This window comes from Paramisgurnus dabryanus, chromosome 7 (assembly GCF_030506205.2).
Source record: "Paramisgurnus dabryanus chromosome 7, PD_genome_1.1, whole genome shotgun sequence".
NCBI classification, from domain to species: domain Eukaryota; kingdom Metazoa; phylum Chordata; class Actinopteri; order Cypriniformes; family Cobitidae; genus Paramisgurnus; species Paramisgurnus dabryanus.
Genome location: NC_133343.1, coordinates 37,626,161 through 37,646,063, shown reverse-complemented (window position 1 = coordinate 37,646,063; position 19,903 = coordinate 37,626,161). Strand labels below are relative to the sequence as shown.

Below are 19,903 nucleotides of genomic sequence, written 5' to 3'. Positions count from 1 at the left end.
CTTTATGTTTTGACATTCTCAAAACACAAAGGCATTAATGTGCTTTGTCCCTATGCAATTAATGTGACATATAATGTCAAGGGGCTTCACTGCCCCAAATTCTTATCCAGGAAAAACTACGCTGCCCACAGGCATGAGACGAATACATCAATCACAAACACCCCATGTATGAAAGCATATACTGAATTTGACTTATTTGTCCACCTCTGTTGACCAGGAGCAGCACAATACACTAACACTTCATAAAAAAACTTTCAGTTATTGTTGAGATGTTTAGCATACAGGTCTAAAAATACATTTTAGCCTCTTCTGTTTTTTGTAGTGATGAATGATTCAAATGAAAACATTTTACTAAACATTTCTGCATCCAGTTTGACCGTGGACATGTCAAATAACAACAAATAAATCGTAGCAGCTTATTAAACACTTTTAGAAGAAAAGATAGAAAAGCTGTAACTGGGACCTGTACCATTTAAAAAGGTCTTAATATGTACCATGTAGTTACAGATATGTATACAATTGGTACCTATATGTACCTTTGAGGTACTAATATGCACTCCTTTGGTACAAAGTTGTAGTTTTTAAAAGGGTAGCGGTCGCCTCAGTGTTAGCTTTGCTGCTAATGCTTGTTTGACTTAAACTTAGCACAGTCTGTAAACAGTCATTATACAATAAAAAAACAGATTAACGCAATTATTACTCGCTTTCAACTATGAAATGTTATAATGATGTTTTTAATACACACTTAAACAAAGGTACAGAACCATTCAGAGGTTTCTTTGTTCAGCTGAACACAAAGGAAGATATTTTGAGCAATGTTTGTAACCAAACCGTTTTTGGGCACCATTGACTTCCATTGTAGTATTTTCTACAATGAAAGTCAATGGTGCTTCTGTTTCCTGCCTCATTACAAATATCTTCCTTTGTGTTCATCAGAATAAAGAAATGCATACAGGTTTGTAACAACATGAGAGTGAGTAAATGATGACAGAACTTTCATTTTTTGGGTGAACTACTCCTTTAAGAACCTTTATTTTTAGGCGTATAGAATGTGAACATTTGTAAAGTTTGAGTCTAATGGTAAAAATTAAATTGCAATGGGTGGAGTATAAAAGTGTGAAGTATATACACTGAAAAAAAAACTTCTTGCACATGATTAAATTCATTTCTTAAAGGGGACAGAGAATGAAACACCATTTTTACCTTGTCTTTGTTGAATAATGGTAGTCTACCCGCATTCACAAACATACAAAAAGTGCTAGACATGCTAAACATCTCAGTCTCATAGAAATTCCTCTTTTAGAAATGTCAGCCAGAAAACGGCCCAATCTTAAAAACTGATGCTTATGACATCACAAGCATCTCACTGCCCCTCCACTTTAAAATAATTGGCTACATTTTTTGAGTGGCAGCAAAGGCAGCCAATCAGTAAAGAGATTGCAAGTTAAGCCAGTAGGGGGAGCCAAATAGGTGCAAAACCACTTGTTTAAAATCCCCCACCCTAATAGAGCTATCTGAGAGAGGTTTTTAGGAAGCTTTTAAGGCATTACAGACCCAAACAAAAAAATTTTGGTCGACATGTCACATCACAGAACAAGGATAAATACCCCGTTCAATCATTCTATCTCACCTTTAAAATGAAATTAACATTAATTAAAATAAAGTTAATTTTAAGAAAACTTGATTCAATCATGTTGAACTGGTGTACATAATTAAATTACGTAGATCCAACATTGTTTTTAAGAAAAATAATTCGAAGAAAACTTAATTCAATCATGTGCAACCAGAGATTTTTAAAATGAACTTACCTGCAATTTGTTGACTTTGACGGTAAAATCCAAGACTGACAGATTGCAGTTTGTTTCTCAGAGGGATTGGTCAATGGGAAAACTAAATGAATCTTGGTTGAATGTGATGACATCATGCAGATGACATGAATGATGCCTTGTATATTTTGTCTTGTTGTGATAGAGTAGCACTCTGAAACAAATGAACTGAGGATTACTATTAGTTACGTAACATCTTCTCAATGAGCAGTCATGCTCAAAAAGGGAGTAATTAGAGTTCTGTTAATTAGGTAGTTAAGCAAATGAAACGAGATCAATCTCTACCACTTTCTTAAGCACATCCTCCCCTGTAGCTCAAATCACAAATAACACACTGGCGGATGTTTGCTTACAAAGAAAATCATTGGACATCTTCCCCTGTTTTTACTCCTAAACCTTTGACCAATAAGTTGACTTGTGATTATTATTATCTGGTTAATAAGAATGCAGAGCCAGGGGCATTTTACTTGTAGGCCTATGCTAAGCCAATGCATTGTAATAATGAAACTGCACACAAACAATGCACCCAATGCACCCATAATGAATTTTCATTCACATTTATGCATTTGGCATTGGATTTCATCCAAAGTACCGTACAGTTTTTTTCTGTGTTGCCTGCATTAAACCCATGACCTCTGCATTGCCAGTGCATACTGTACCAATTAAATGAAAGAAGGTCTATTGGGTAGCTATAATTATCAGTTGAAAATATCTTAAGCCACATAGTCAAAAAAGGATGTCTTGTTGTGTTAGTTATAAAAGTAAACTGTACACTCTCAAAAATTTTTTTGCTCATCACTGGGGTGGTATCAAAAAGTATTTTGTACCTAAAAGGTGTATATTGGTACTTCAAAGTTACACATTTGTACCTTAGAAGAACAAAATATAAACCCCAATGCACTGAAAAAAATGATTCATTAAATTTACTCAATTTTTTAAGGTAAGTGGTTGCAATCAATTTATTTAAGCTACATTTAAACAAAAGTTTTATATTTGATTTTACTTTACTAATCTTTTTGGTTTAAATGTAGCTTAAATAAATTGATTGCAACCACTTACAGTACCTTAAAAAATTGATTAAATTCAATGAATCATTTTATTCAGTTGACTCTCTTTTTAAAAGGTGCCGTCACAGTGACAACTTTTGTACCTTTTTTATAGTGAAAATGTATATGAATATATTCATATTTATTTGTATAGCGCAGTTTCACAGTTGCAAAGCAGCTCTACAAAAGGACACAATGTGAAATACACATAAGACACAACAATTCAGAGAAAATAATAATAAATCAGTTTATAGCATGTTTATATTTTAGGTTTCGTAACTGTGTATCAATTTTAAGCATTCATAATTGAAATCATATTAAAATATGAAAAATAACTAAGTCTAACAAATGTCATTATGTTACCCCAGGACGCTGCTGTCACTGTTTTGACGTCTTGTCAAATTAGGGCGCCGTGGAAATCTCTACATTGACCACTAGATGGTGCCAAAGATACGTAGTTCTTGTACTTCATATAAGAGAAATGCCAAGTGACTTTGAAATTAAGAAATACAGAAATACAATACAAAAATAAAAATTGTATGTATAACTACACATATCCACACACTATAAAACAGATGATTTATATAACATTTATTAACATATTCAAGAGATATCTTAATAGCTTTATGATTGTTCTGTATAGAACAACACAACTGCATGTTTGCATGTCTGGCTAAAACAAAACTGACATGCTCTGTTGCTGGGGTACAAATGTGTAAACATTTTTTTGTTATAACTCCCGCAATCTATTGTCATCTTAATTGACCTTATAGCTAGATCGTGCATCTTTTTCATATATAATGTCCTTGCTTCTAGTGCCTGCATCATCAACAACAACAAAAAACAGCAAAAAAAAAAAAAAAAGATTCAACAGTACTCCCATATTTCTATTATCATTTAGCCTTTTCCCAGGTTAAGACAGACCAATTTAACCACGTTTTCTAATTGCCTTTTTTTTAACGTTTACTTCTCGGTATCTGCCAGGTAATATGGAGACTTTATAAGTGATAGCCCTGTCAATACCGTATATATATATATATATATATATATATATATATATATATATATATATATATTCTTCAATACAAACTAACTTTGAATTTGTCCCTAACAAACTTACAATTGTAAAATGTTTGCTTAAATGTGTGTGGTGCTTTCTTTATTTAAAACAAATGTCAGTGATATATTGTTAAGTAATGCAATCACATTCATACATGTTTAATTGTTAAAAATGTCTAATTACTTTATGGGGCAATTTCCCGGACAGTGTTTGATTAATCCAGGACTAGGCTTTAGTTATATTAGAACATTTAAGTCGTTTTACAAACATACCTTACAAAAAACATTACTTGTGTGAATCTTAAGACAAAACAACAGAACTGACATATGTTAAGATACATCAGTGCAAGTTAAGTTAAAGCAGCTCAAACATGCATTTTAGTCTGGGACTAGGATAAGCCCTGTCCAGAAACCACCCCTATAGGTCCACTGTATTTGTAAAAAATATATTATACTATGGGGCTGCTGAATGCTTTACTGGTTTACAAATGTCCTATAGGTATGCATTATTTTTTTAAATATTCACACCTGACCGGTCAAATGTTTTAAAATAACCACCAAAGCAATGTCTGTGATAAACGTGGTATAAACAGAATAATTGAATTTGAATGTTTGAATTATGTAATGAATAATTGGTGATGGGAAATTGAATTATTTGAAAATAATGAACACCCAGGGTGGTAATACAATTACCAGGCGGGTGTGCATTATTTTAAAGGACCGGAGTGAATTATTCCACTTTTACTGTACCACGGTTACCACAAACATTGCTCTGGTCCTATTTTTTTTTTGATATTTAACAAGTTAGGTGTCAGCCGTGGAACATTTCTCAACCAATCAAAATAAAGCATTCAACAGGCCCGTGGTATAATTAAAAATAATACACACCTTATAAATATATAATATTTTTTGAATAATTCAACAGCCTGTCATCAATTATTCCTTTTTAATAAAAAAGGCATATTTCACCTGAAAATTTAAAATTCTCATAATTTACTAACCTTCACTAGACAAGTTGGGAGTCATATAGATATAAAGTGGCAGATGTTTTTATTAAAAACTTTGTTCATGTTAAGCAAATGAAACAAGGATGTCTAGGATGGCATAAAAGTAAGTAAATTAAAGCAGTTTTCATTCACATTTCGTATGAACTATTCTTATAAGTTGGTCGTTATGAACTAAATAAATTATGCATACTGTATTGTATTGTTTTACAGGTAGAATGCGCCTAAATTGCATAGCCATATTTAAACACTAGAGGACGCACTACTTCACAAATCTCAGCATTGTTTTTTATTTCCTGCTAATAAGCGTGTCATCGATAGAGGCAGTAGCATTGCATTGACTGAGACTCAATTTTCTGTTTGAGTTAAAAAAAATTCAGTCAGTTCTGTCAATTTGTTGGAGTTTATAAAACGAATGACAGGATGATTGACAGATATCGGTCACGACTTCCACTTCAGTACCACGGACAGCACCACTTGCTTCACTTAATAGCCACACTTTTTCTTCAACGACAATGGCATAATTTTTTGCAGATGATACTTGATTTAATGTGTTGCTATTTTATGTATGACATGTATTTTTGCAATGAAAATCATACATTGTATAATTTATACAACGCGTTCAAAATCTAGGGATCACAAAACTTTGGAACCAGCAATATAACATCAATGTACTTTTCAATAACAAACATGGCTATTCAGATAGCACTTTAGTGACACACTCACACCTTCTGCATATTCATACTGACTTCATGATGTGTTTTACAGCCTCAATAAATGACGCCTGTGTCTTTAAAGGTTTGATGGATTAATGGTCTGAAGTGACTGCATTTCTCCAGCCCTCTGGAGAGAGGGAAATCCACGCGTTACGAAACCCCAAAGCTCTGCAATTCCAAACCGAGTATTTTTTTCCAGTTCCGATCTATTTAGTTGCAAATATAATCCGCTCTCCTTTAAGATGTTGCATGGTTCCTGTCAACGGTGGTATTCTTGTTTACTCCCGCCCGTTCGCTTCCCCCTCCCCAAAACAAGAAAGCAGTAGACAAGACTAAACTGGCTGGTACGCGCTTCGTCGCGATCTCCACAACGCACCGGGTGTGTATGTATATGCCTTGTAAGAATTCAAATAGAGGCGAATTGATTTAAGCAATTTCGATTTAGTGACTTGCGAAAGCTTAAGAGGTTTTTCGGCCTACGTTGCGATTTTATAGCTGGTCAGAATTATTGGAGACGGATACCCCAGAAAGGCGCGTCGGGAAGCTTATTTTTGCCGGCAAATAATGGATTACCTAGTGTATTTTAATCGAAGAACGAACCTTTGTCACGATCATACGACGCCAATACCGTCTGAAAATGGACTACAGTATATCCAATCCGCGATCGCCAGAAGGAATGATGTAGATGGATCTCTTAGAGGTATGACAATATAAACAAACGACATCATATTCGATATTCTTTGGTATATATTTGAAATGTGGGGGACCGGGACTGCTTGATGTCGGATTACAGAGCCTGCTGGGCTTGCTTGTCGACAGTGTGCCTGCGCAGATGGCGAACACAAGCGATCCAGGAGAAAGCAACCCATCGCTCCAGAATTACGCCATCACCGCGTCTGCGGTCAAATTGGCATCTTTGGGTCTCATCACGTGCATCAGCCTGCTCGGGAACATCGTGTTGTCCCTGCTGGTGCTGAAAGACAGCACCCTTCACAAAGCTCCGTATTATTTCCTCCTCGACCTGTGCGCGGCGGACATCATCCGCTCGGCCGTGTGCTTCCCGTTCGTGATGATCTCCATCGACAACGGATCGTCGTGGAGCTACAGCATCCTCAGCTGCAAGATCGTGGCGTTCATGGCCGTGCTGTTCTGCTTTCACATCGCGTTTTTGCTCTTCTGCGTCAGCGTTACGCGCTACATGGCCATCGCGCACCACCGGTTCTACTCCAAACGCATGACGTTGTGGACGTGCGTCGCGGTTATATGCATGGTCTGGACCCTGTCTGTCGCCATGGCCTTCCCCCCTGTTTTCGACGTGGGGACTTATAAATTTATCCGCGAGGAAGAGCAATGCATTTTCGAGCACAGGTACGTGAAAGCCAACGACACGTTGGGCTTCATGCTAATGCTGGCTGTGATCGTGGGCACGACGCATGTGGTTTATATCAAAATGCTCTGCTTTGTTTACGACCACCGTAAAATGAAACCCGCCCAGCTGGTTCCGGCTATCAGCCAGAACTGGACTTTTCACGGACCGGGGGCGACGGGACAGGCCGCCGCCAACTGGATCGCGGGGTTCGGACGCGGCCCGACGCCGCCGACGCTGGTGGGCATCAGGCAAGCGTCGCACAACGCCAACCGCAGGCTGCTCGTCCTGGACGAGTTCAAGATGGAGAAACGAATCGGGAAGATGTATTACATGATCACGTTGGTCTTTCTGCTTTTCTGGGCCCCTTATATTGTCTCGTGTTACATCCGGGTGTTTGTGAAAGGAAACGCGGTTCCTCAGGTGTACCTGACAGCAGCCGTATGGTTGACGTTCGCCCAAGCGGGGGCAAACCCCATCATATGTTTTATATTTAATAAGGAGCTGAGAATGAGACTCAGAGCTTGTTTTCCTTACTGCCTGACTACACAGACGCCCATGGAGCCCTACTGTGTTATCTGATGATATAGATTTCTTCACATTAGACACTAAAGGTTCCTATAAGGTTCTGGAATGTATGATTCCTTAACATCCACAGAACCTCTATGTTGCACAAAAGGTTTTTTGTAGTGGAAAATGGTTTTACAGATTGTAAGAAAGAAATGTTTTCTTTCTTAGCACCTTTACTTTTAAGAATATATTATTAGACTTTGGTTTGACATTTTTTATTACACTGTCAGAATTTTTTTAGAATAATAGTCTATGGGGCGGTACCCTTTAAAAAAAAAAAAACACCTTTGCACCTAAAGTGTTCATATTGGTACCTCAAAGGTACATATTGGTTCCTAGTTGTAAACATATTAGTACATTTTTAAAAAGTCCTACCCCATGGTGTCAACTAGGGTTCATTTTTTCTGACAGTGTAGCTCTGTTTGCTTATCTACAAGCAGAGTCCCAACTTTACAGTGTATTATTTTTATGTAGGCCTACTTGTGCTTATACTTATCTTTATGACACTTTTATATTTTGTTATGTACACTCAAAAAAAAAAAAAAAAATGCTGGGTTATTTTCAACCCAGCATTGGGTCAAAAAGAGACAAGCCCAGCAGCTGGGTTAAAATAAATCCATATATATTTGTATATATTTGACCCATCAATGGGTTAAAACAACCCAGATTTTTGAGTCGAAACAACCCACAGGCTGGGCTTGAAATAACCCAGCATTTTTATTTATTTATTATAATGCAATGGCATTCATCTAAGTGTGCAAATAGTTTCTGGGGTCACTGTTGCGTACCGTATTTATGCGAGGTTCCTTCATTGAGAGGTGAAACCAGACCCGTTTCACTATTGCATATCAGAAGATTCAAATCCAAGATTATGCAATCCAAATATTATTGTAAATAATGTAAAAAGAGTATTTATATTCTGGAGCTCTTAATATATTTGCTATGACCTTGATAGACTTTTTTGTGTGAATAAAACATCCAGCGGCTTTTTACTATCACATGGACACGGTCGATTTAAACTGAAACTGGACAGTTGTGTTCAATGGAGATGAACATTTATATTTGACTTTTGGAATCGGTATTGAGGTGAGCGTAATTTGTATTTTAATTCTAATAAACAGTTCATTATATAATGTACTGTGTTGATGTGCTAAACAAAAATCAAATGCAAGAAAATGGGTATTATAAAAGTTTTAAGGTATTTTGTTGTCAACTCAAACTGATGTAAATGCCTTTTTTATTCATATTTTGCTAATGCTCCATTTTATAATTTATTCTTAGATGGGAAAAGACATGAGGTAAAATTTCAGACTCATCCACTGAGGATTTTTTGGCTGTGTTTTTATCTCCCCATTCTCCCTAAAGACAGTTATATAATACAGAGACCCTTTTTCCTAAACCTCCCCTTAAAGGTGCAGTGTGTAATTTTAAGAAGGATCTCTTGACAGAAATGCAAAATAATATACAAAACTAAATTATCAGGGGTGTATAAAGACCTTTCATAATGAACCGTTATATGTTTATTACCTTAGAACGTAGAAATAGTCCCCTTACATGGAAGTCGCCATTTTGTGCCGCCATTTTTCTACAGAAGCCCTTAACGGACAATTTTTTTACTAAGTTGTCTCTGTAGCTTCTCTATGTGTTTTGAAAGCGAGGGGTGAGCAGTGGACTAAGCCGTTGGTTGCAATTCGCAACCTCACCACTAGATGCCGTAAAAAATTACACACTGCACCTTTAACTCCATCTCTGTATTCATTTGATCTCATGTGCTGCACTGAATGAATGGAGGTCACTGGAGATAGTTGTGTAATCATATTATTTTTTTCTTTAATAAGTGTAAACAGTGCATCATTAAAAACCCAATGAGAGGAAGTATAGGTCAAAACGGAAGAACAATCAGGAATAATGAGGGCCGTACCCAGAGGAAAATGTTAATACCTTTTTCATAGCTCAGGAGGTTTGATGTAATTCTCAGTTGTTTCATTTAAGTATCATCTTAAACTCAGATGTGTATCCTAACATTGCTTAGGATATATAAAACTGAAACAAATCAGACAATTGTTAAAATAAATCAAGTATGAAGTAAAATAAATACACTGTATTGTAGAGGTAAAATAATATGGATTTGTGTAAGTCTGATGAGAATTATTTGAGTTCAGATTGAATAATATTGACTGCATATTTGGCAAATCTGAGCTCAGTTTGTGACATCTTGTGAAACTTCAATGGAGACGTTTGTGAGATTTCTGCATCTTTTTCTCTTGAGAAACACCAGAGACACAGGAGACTTGGGCATCTATTATGCAAATCCACTTTTACTAAGTGTTTGGAACACAACCACCCTAAGATGAAAAAAAAAAACACCCGCTCCTTGTTTTTGAATTCCCATTAAACCAAAGCAGTTTTATTAGACATGCCGTTTTGACTCTCTTATCAATGTGAGGTCACATTGATAAAGCCCCGCCCACTAACAGTCCCGCATTACCATAGTTTCCACCCTCAGCGAGTTGTACTCTCTCCACTAGATACTATTGTATAAATCAGATCTATTTTAACTGAAAGCACTCACTGTCTATTTGTAAGGAAGTGAAGAGCTGTAGCTTATTTGCAATTAAAGGTACAGACATTAAAACAGCGCATTTTTGCTCCCACCGAAATAGGGGCATTTTGGACATGCTATAATAAATGATCTGTGGGGCATTTTGACCTGAAGCTTCACATACACACACTGGTCACACCTGAGACTTATATTACATCTTGTAAAAAGGCCATAATAAGTGCCCTTTAAGCAAAAGTTTACATTTACTACCTTTTAATCTCACTGATACCTAGGAGAAATAATTCGGATGTCAAAGAGATCTTCTCTGTAATTTTTCTTTCTTATGGGTAACTACACTCGTTATTTTCAACCCAGCGTTGGGTCAAAAAGGGACGAGCCCAGCCATTGGGTTAAATAACCCCAGAAAATGTTTATATTTGACCCAACAATGGGTTAAAACAAGGGACTGGGCTCATCCCTTTTTGACCCAATGCTGGGTTGAAAATTAACTAGCATTTTTAGAGAGAACTATACACAATACACGTGGAATATTTAAACAATATTTTCTTTTATAAATAAGTTATTATTGTCTACATGAGTAAAGATGTTTTTAAAGGGTCCATTAGTTAAATAAAGTATCTTATATGGCTAGATCTTCTAACCCTCAGCAGAACAAATCGTCTTTAGACTAGAAAACATAAAGCCCTATGCACTCATCTTATTAAAAAAATTCTGGTCCCCTCAATTTCGTAGTCGTGTTAGATGCACCTCATGTGTTACTTTTCTTTTGGTCTCCAGCCAGCTTGTCCATTAATACAGCAGTATAGTCTGAGGGAAATACACTTATTTGAAAAAAAGGCCATGAATATTTTATACAGTACAACGCAACACGGTTTAGTGCAAATTTCTCTTACTGTTACAGCTCTTGAATTTTAATGGATTCAAAGAATTGTCCAGATGCTAATGTACAGTACACTTTCAGAAGAGTTAGTCCAAAATGCAATTTAGCTACACAATTTGGCTTTTATTTATTGCTAGAATAAAATCTCTACATAGTGTTGTTCGAGCTCTGAATGTTGGATAAATAAATTGATGTGACCCTTTTTCCAAAATCGTTTTTTGGAACCGAAGATTTTTTTTCTAGATCATTATATTCATAATATTGTGATTACAGTGCCACAGATCTTCTATGGAGTCTGGTCATACTATGGTATATTTTGAAGTATCCATAACCACCATAACTATAATAATACATGAATACAGTGGTCATTTAGAAGCAGCATATATATTAAAATAGAATGGTTTTACTGCATGATCCCCATAAGGTTACAGTGCAAACAGTTCAATTGGTAACACCTAAAAATTTAAAACTTTAAGGGATGGTTTCCCGGACAGGGATTAGCTTAAAGGAACATGCCCTCATTTTGGGAATTTAGCTTATTCACCGTATCCCCCAGAGTTAGATAAGTCCATACATACCTTTCTAATCTCTGTGCGTGCTGTAACTCTGTCTGACGCAGCCCCCGCTACAGGTAGCTTAGCTTAGCATAAAGACTGGAAGTGAATGGCTCCAGTTAGCAAACTGCTCCCAATAAGTGACAAAATAACGCAAACATTTTCCTATTTATGTGTATGTGTTGTGATTTGTTGAGATTTGTCAAGAGGGCTGTGTCTCATATGACCTTGTTATTTGTACACGGTGTGAATATACAAATCACAACACATAAATAGGAAAATGTTCGCGTTATTTTGTCACTTATTGGGAGCAGTTTGCTAGCTGGAGCCATTCACTTCCAGTCTCTGTGCTAAGCTAAGCTAGCGGGGGCTGCGTCTGATTTGTCCTTGCAAGTTGATATGTCAGTGCAAGTTCTTTTCAGTTTGGACAGCTCTTACATTTATTTAAGTCTAGGACTAGTCTAATCCCTGTCCAGGAACCCCCCCAAGTGAAAAACGTAGGTTGCCAAAACTTACATTTTTAAGTGTTACCAATTAAAGTAATATTTTGTACATCAGTGGACCAGGGTATTGCCATATTACTCAGTGGACCAGGGTATTGCCATATTACTCAGTGGACCAGGGTATTGCCATATTACTCTTTTGTAGGGGTGTTGAAAAACTAGCCTCTTAAAAGTATATGAAATTTGTACAATTTCACCTGTTTGTTAAAATATCTTGCCAAAGACATTAAAAGCTTTCAGTAGTAGGTATCAAGACTAACAAAATTACACTGACTATGACCAATTTCCAAAAGTTAGAAAGAAAAGGGGGGCAGTCACGTGTGTTCACGACTTGCAGTGTGTGTGTTCCCTACTAACTGGGATGGGTTAAATGGTCACATTTTAAATATGGAAATACTTGATGATGACGTCACAAATAAAACTAAATGTGATGCATTATGTAAGGTAAAATATACAGCCAGCCTTGCTAAATAAAACCATAATTAAGTGCCAACTAATAGCACAAAACTTATAAAACTCAGAGTTAATAGAATAAAAACTAAATCGTTAATATTATTAATACATAACAGCATTTTTGTCAAATCAACATATATTTTTATGTTAGTTAACTTAAAAAATTAAATGTTAATTTATGTCAACTTATCACTAGCCAAAACTTATAATAGTAGCTTGAATTGACAAGTAGTTGTTTTAACTTCATCCTGCATTTCTTTAACAGTGTATTACTCTATTTTCTACCTTTATTTGTCACTGCTTTCTTTAGGAAGCATTTAAAAAATGTTGGGTAATTTTTAACCCAGCGTTGGGTCAAAACGGGACAAACCCAGCAATTGGGTTAAATTAAACCAAACAATAGAGTGTTTTATTTAATTTTCACTTACTGTAACTTTCAAACATAGAAAAATCGTGTACATGGTGTATTTATTAATTTATTTTGGTCATACAATATTTTGTCAAAATATGCATTTTAATAGGCCTACATAATTTATGTTTTTCCATAATTCATTAAATAAATTCTTTTAAAATCAAATACACTTTACTATACATTTTATACAAGAATTAATAGTACACTAATGGCACACTTCACTTCATCAGAGGTGATCATTTTCAAATGGAAAGGAAGGGAGACATTTGTATTTTTCGTCATCTGTTGGAATGCAAGTGAGGTTGGGAAGACATGGGCATGTATGATGAAGTCTCTTGCCAAAGAACGGCACCTAAAAAGAAAACAGGAAGTTATTACAAAATACAGGAAGATGAGAAATAGTTGATAATAAAGGTAAAACAAAGACATACATATATATATATATGTTTAATAAAAATACATACATACAATATACATACAAACAGGGTAAGTTAAGGGCTTATTTCACCCACAATTAGATTTCTGTCATTATTTATTTTTTACCCCCGCATTGTTCTAAACTTGGGTGGCATAGCAACAATATAAATGTTAATATTTATGTAATTTGTGGCAATCCACATTAAAAGTGAATGGGGATCAAAACTGTCAGTCACTAACATTTTGACTGACATCTCCTACAGATATCTAAATTTGGACGAGCTCAAAGAAGAAAATGTGAAAACTGACCTTGTGGCTCATTGGATGACAGTCCTCTCCCTCCTGACCCATTGGGATGCACATTCGCAAGCTCCGGATCCACAGGCTGATGGCACAACACATGCCACCTCCGCATTGCGAGTCTTTCTCACATGCCTGCACACACACGACAAAGCAAGTTTTAGGACCTCATCGCATTAAAAATACATAAACATCTCAAAACATTGAATGTTGAAATGCACAGTGATACCCCAAAATAGCCCAATACCCATGCAGTATTATACTTTTGGTGGGAAAGGACCACAAGATTGACATGAGATCTCTCTGTAAAGCTGCATAAATTCAGCCTACTGATTTGCCCTGACAGTCTGTGTAGGATGGAGTTCTTAGCATGTTTGAGAATGCCATCCCTCCGTCTCAATCTCACGTATAGGCCTGGGGTGTCCCGACAGCATTTTTACAAACGGTGGGAGTACTGCAGACTTTACTGTGGTGGCAGGTGTGGAGGAAATGCATTTCAGCATCCCAGTGCATTCTCATAAAACGCCACAGAGCATCTTTTCATACCTACAGTACTTATCTTACTTTATTTATATTTCTGCTCTGAACACTGAGGAAAAAAGGTTTTGGTTGTTGGGGTGATACCCTAAAAATCTTTATAGGTATACAAAACATAATACAATGTTGTAGCTTTTTGGGTACGTTACATTTAATCTTTAAATGTAGGTAAATGTTTTGTACCCCTAACATTTAATGCAACATGATCTCCGTATCATAGTCACAGGAAATTTGATCACTTTATCCGTGTCCATGTCATAGAATTCAGTTTGTTCCATGACAGGAGTACGGATGTATTTTCCGTTTCACTCCCATGGATTTCTCATGTCATTTTATGTATTGTTTTTTCTTATTTTCAAATCATTGTTGCTTGGGGTTGGGATGTACTTTTATGTTAGGATGTAATTTTATGTATTGTTTTTTCTTCCACTTTTACAACTATTCTCACCTTTGTTGGGGTTAGATGTTGCACTCAAAAAAAATATTTTTGCACACTGTCTAATTTACTCAAATGAAACAAGTTAATACAACACAATTTATGTATTTTTTCTGTCATTTTTATCATGTTCAATAATGACATTAACCTAATAATTTTATGTTGGGACCACATGAATGATTTTTGTTGATATTACTAACTGGGCTGTAGATCTATAGGATGTCTGAAAATGTAACAAAGTGATTCTAACCCCAACCCCAAGCGACAACGGTAAGAAAATAGGAAAAACAATGAGAAAAAACAATACATGAAATGACAAAAAATGCTCCTGTCACGGAAAAACACAAAATGTATGACTATAACATGGATTTTCATGTGATCAGGTTGTTTTATTGGTACAAATTTGTTCCTTACAGGTACACAAACAATAGGTCCTCAGGGTATAATATTGTACCCCAGAAGGTACAACATTTCAGTGTGTTGTATAAAGATAAAGGTACAAAAATGAACCTTTGTGGATACCACCCCAGTGACAGAAAAGGTACAGTTTTGTACCTTCATTTCTGACAGTGAACCAATAATCAATGAATAAATTCTTCATGGTAATATCTATTTAATCTATTCAATGTACTTATTTATTTAGGTACGCTACAAGGGTAAAAGTCAAAAACATGTGACCCTGCATGTGAAAACCCAGCTAAATTAATTTTTGTCAATTAGTGTTTTCTACCTCCCACCAAGTGTAAAGAAAATTCTGTTAAAATACAATCTTGACATATTTAATATTGATCGAGTAGGGTCATGTCAAAGAGTAAAATCAAAAAAGCATTCAATAAACAGACGATCGTACAAATACGGGTCACTCACCCCAGTAATGACTGCAGTCGAACCGTTGGACACCAGCAACAGGCAGAGAAGAAATGATAATCTGGACGTCATCGTCTTCAAAAGCTGCTTTCACCTCTGGTTTTCTCCCCTTTGGGGGTCCAAGCACTAAAACTGCCCTTTGCTTAAACACACCAATAATAATCCCCTATATTTTTGTTTTTCTTTATGTGCCCAGCAGAAACAAAGGGTAGCCACGCAATAATGAGTGCAAGTAAGCTTAACTGTATAATATGTGCACCCAAAAAACCTGAGAAGATGCTTTAAAGTTCTTCTGATGTGGGATGGACGGTTTATAAGCGCTGTCCTTCATCCGGATTTATCAGTGAGTCACTCTCTCACGTCTTTATACGTACAATGATCGAGGTATGAAAGTGGAACAATGAGAAGCCAAGGTAACATCACGGCAGATCCCCCCAAACCGCAAGCAATCACCAACGCTCGGAAAACTATGACTTCTATTACTTATCTAATAAAAATGCTATTGTTCAGATTGATCTTTTTAAAAACAAAATATTTTCCCAAGGCTACCAAACCTGTTTACAGTCATATTTAGGTTCACAAACTTGAAAAAATGATGTGACTAACACAAAAGCTGTCTTTTCTACATTTGCTTTTATGTAAAATATGAAATAGCAATGCAAATCAGTAAGGCAAAAATTTGGAAGGAAAGCTATGAATGGTTATGGGTCGCAGAGGCCAGGGCTGACAACGTCAGATGCGAATGTCCTTGCGTATTTCAAACACTGGTTCAAGGTGGAGGAGAATCTGAAAAATCTTTTAGGCATACCAAAAAGCCCCTCGTCTACATTGCTTCTCATTCAAGAGTTTGGGCGTTAAACCGTAAGATAGTATTTTCTTCATACTTTACTACAAGCACTTCCAAGCTTTTGTACTTTTAGTGTATAAATGTGTCAACATAGCATAACAATATATATGGGTCATTCAAATAAATGAATAACACTGTGGCTTGTGTGGTACTTAAGAGATACTACTATCATATTCAGACTGCGGCTGTCTGCTGTGACTCAGGACACTGGCATTGGCTGCTAACGTATATTTAGCATTTTGAAGTAGATGCTATCTGACTAAGCGCGCGCTATTTAATGTGCACTTCCAGGGCCCTATCTTGCACCCAGCGCAATTGACTTTGTCAGTGACGCATGTATCATTCGTATTTTGCACCGGCGCACAGCGGGTTTTTCCCTCCACAGACGCACGTCGGCAAACTAGGGAATGAAGTTGCGCTCCCTGGGCGGTTCAGCGCAAAAAAGGAGGCGTGTTCCGGCGCAAACCATCCCTGGTGCTATTTTGCAGTTTCAAAAAACAATTGCGCCACTGACCAAAAAAAACTAGTCTAAAGTCAGTGGCGCGTTGCGCGTGGTTCATTATGCTATTTTAAGGGCGCATGCTTGACCATAATGTATAGCGTGCACAACGCACACACTTTGCTTATCTAATCTACACAGATGCAACAGTTATTTTTGCAAATCATAAATTGTTACAATAAAAAATATTAACACATGAGATAAGGGGAATCATAGTGGTGAGCATTGTGGTGATAGTTTTTATTTATTTTGTGTGGCTGCGTTAAAAAATTCTCATGCAAATAACGATTAAAATATTTTCATAAGTGTGTTGTGTGGCTGTATTACGTTTATTTTATGTAAATAATAATTAAAATGTTTTCATAAGAAACCTTAATGTATATGAACTTGATTTGTAAGTGCACTTTGGGGTTGGACCTTGCTTGCGTTTCTTGGGTCCGATTTCAAAGCCCCCAAACCCTTTCAGCGGTGAGGGTGGACGCAGCGATGTCCTCTGCTGGCGTCAGGTCCTGAAGCAGATCCACCTCCCGTTACACGGCGTGCCCAATTTATGCTGGCAAGCTTGGGATTCCCCCGTCTCCTGACATCATTGTAGCGCTTGGCGCAACGATGAGGATGCCAGCTGATGAGACAATTGTGTCTATTTCCTCTCACGCCTGTTTAACCGACTCTGATTTGGGCGGATTTCTCCTATCCCCATACAAAACAACTTCTCTGTCTTTAATTGCTCTTACAAGAACGTCGGTCTCCTCGGCTGTGAACCGCTCCTGGCGTGCGCCTGGTAAATCCGTCATAATAATAGCAACCCGCCATGGAACTTGCGCCCTTGCGTTTAAAGGGAATGTTGGATGAGGTTCTGATTGGTTTATTTGATGTTACGCCCAAACCACACCTATGAATAATGAACCTATTTCAGACCAACTCCTTATTGATTTGCGCCTGGCGCAAGAGTTATTTCTCTCACCGGGAAAATAGCAACAGCGTCCAAGATCCGCACACAAACTCACTTGCGCTTTGCGCTTGCGTTTCAGATCATTAAAATAGGGCCCCCAGTGTACAATACCTCCGAGTTGTCCTAGACGCGATGCGACGCTTCTCGTCCAGTGTGCGACCCCCTTTAGGAGCTGGGAACCACTTTATGGGGCCTCAACTAACTTTGAAGAGAGCCTCAAGGTATATTAAAAGAATTAAAAATAAGCATTACATTTATGAAAAACAACTGAAAATCAAGATATTTGTTTTTTTCTGTGACACTACACATCTGTCTAGTACCGAGCCCTTAAGGTGACATTTGAGTAAAAAAATCTAAAGTTTAGTTTCATGTGCTCACGCGAAACTGATGTTAAGCAGAATTTTTTTTAAGTTTAGTTCCATGTGCGCACGCGATAGTTTTACGTGTGCACGCGAAAGTTTCACGTGAGCAACTCACCAATGTCTACCAATGACCAATTAAACAGGAACTGGCAACTAAAAAACGAAAGTCGGTTCGGATTATGATCACAACCAATTTATTTAAGGTTATTTGTGGTTTACAAATCATTCGGTTTATCAAAAGTCTATTTAAATACACCTCAGCCAACCCCATCTCATGGGAAATTGTACATATACTATGTGGTGCCAAACTTGAATGAATTTGTACTATGTGAATTTTACAAAAACGTAAGAATAGGAAAAACAACGATAACCCTAACCCTGCCCTGACTCCAAAAGCAAATATACTAAAATGAATGAGATCGTACAAATTAATTCGAATGGGACGGCTTTTAAAATACATATGAATTCCCGTGAGATCGTGTTGCCTCATCGCAAGTATGGCTTTCAAACAGTGACCTTCATTGTTGGTGAAGATATTAAGTTTTAGCTCCATGAAAGAGTAGACTAACATACTATTAGTGCCATCTCTTTCTCTCTCTCTCTCCCTCTCTCTCTTCTGTTCCACCTCCTTCCTTTTCTTCATCATCTGTAAGTTATTAGTGGGCACTTTTTAACCATGACTTTAGACCAAGAGTAATGAGAAAGCAGAACCAGAACAGCAGTCTTGCATGATAAAATTCAGTAATAAAATGTTTCGGTCGCCTCTGCCTGTAGTATCATGGATTGTTAACAAGCACCACATAATCCAGTCCCATAATCCTTTAGTACGCTTGAGTTAAGATAACAGATGGTTTGGAGATGGATTTGCGCAAACTGCAGTAAAGATGATTATATAGAAGCTCTTTTGTAGCCGATGTACTAACCAAGAATTACAGGGAAACATAAATGTTTAATGCTAAACAGACTCTCCACAATCGCTAAACAGGCCCTTCATTCGATTCGTGCACTCATATTTTTGGAAGGAAATGTTTGCAACATTAGATTTATCGATGTTCATTTTGATGGAGTAATTGATTCATTTGGTCATTGTTATATTCCTAAAATACTTAAAACTAGGCTGCAACATGAATGCCTTGTTTTGGATTGATTCTAGCAGTGTATCAGAAACTAAACTAAATCAGTGACCTTATCATACTTCATGTTCTCTAAAAAATATCTTTGTGTAGATTCAGTCAGATATTATACTGTAGTAAAACTAGAGTGCAATACAGTTTCACATAAATGTGGTTAGGATGGTTTACGTAGGTGTTTGGCAGGCGGTTTGATGCAGATAAAGTGTAAATGTGTCTTTTAGTGTCATCACTGATGCATACATGCATGCCCCATTGCATTGTGGATCCTCATGAATACTAAAATATCTGACACGATGAGCACCAGGAGGTCTGTGTTTTCATATAAAACCAATTATTCCACCCACTTCTTGCTTTTTAAATATAACTTGCAGAGTTTGTCATTTCTGGTCCTTGTAATGATATTTCAGACTCATTTCGGCACGTTGCACCATGGGACAGAGTAAACCATTTTCAGAACAAATTAACGGGAGTTGTAACATCATAACTGTTCTACTGGGCATACCGAGCATCCTATTTGGGAATTCTTTACATAGATTTTCATTAAAATGCATGCATTGAAATTCAATCCATGTTGATAAGGAATGGAACCGGATGAAAAAGA

At 36.8% G+C, this 19,903-nt stretch overlaps 2 protein-coding genes across 2 annotated transcripts; one reads left to right on the top strand and one right to left on the bottom strand.

The window, feature by feature from the left end:
• Positions 1 to 5,475: 5,475 nt before the first annotated feature.
• Positions 5,476 to 10,442, top strand: gpr27 (G protein-coupled receptor 27). Its single transcript, XM_065279795.2, has one exon. It carries the CDS (start codon positions 6,484 to 6,486, stop codon positions 7,597 to 7,599), a length of 1,116 nt encoding a protein of 371 aa, XP_065135867.1. The 5' UTR covers positions 5,476 to 6,483; the 3' UTR covers positions 7,600 to 10,442.
• A 1,581-nt stretch (positions 10,443 to 12,023) lies between these two features.
• Positions 12,024 to 15,929, bottom strand: prok2 (prokineticin 2). Its single transcript, XM_065279415.2, has 3 exons — positions 15,510 to 15,929; positions 13,679 to 13,804; positions 12,024 to 13,304 (listed from the first exon to the last, which is right to left on the bottom strand). Exons 1-3 carry the CDS (start codon positions 15,579 to 15,581, stop codon positions 13,179 to 13,181), a joined length of 324 nt encoding a protein of 107 aa, XP_065135487.1. The 5' UTR covers positions 15,582 to 15,929; the 3' UTR covers positions 12,024 to 13,178.
• Positions 15,930 to 19,903: the final 3,974 nt, after the last annotated feature.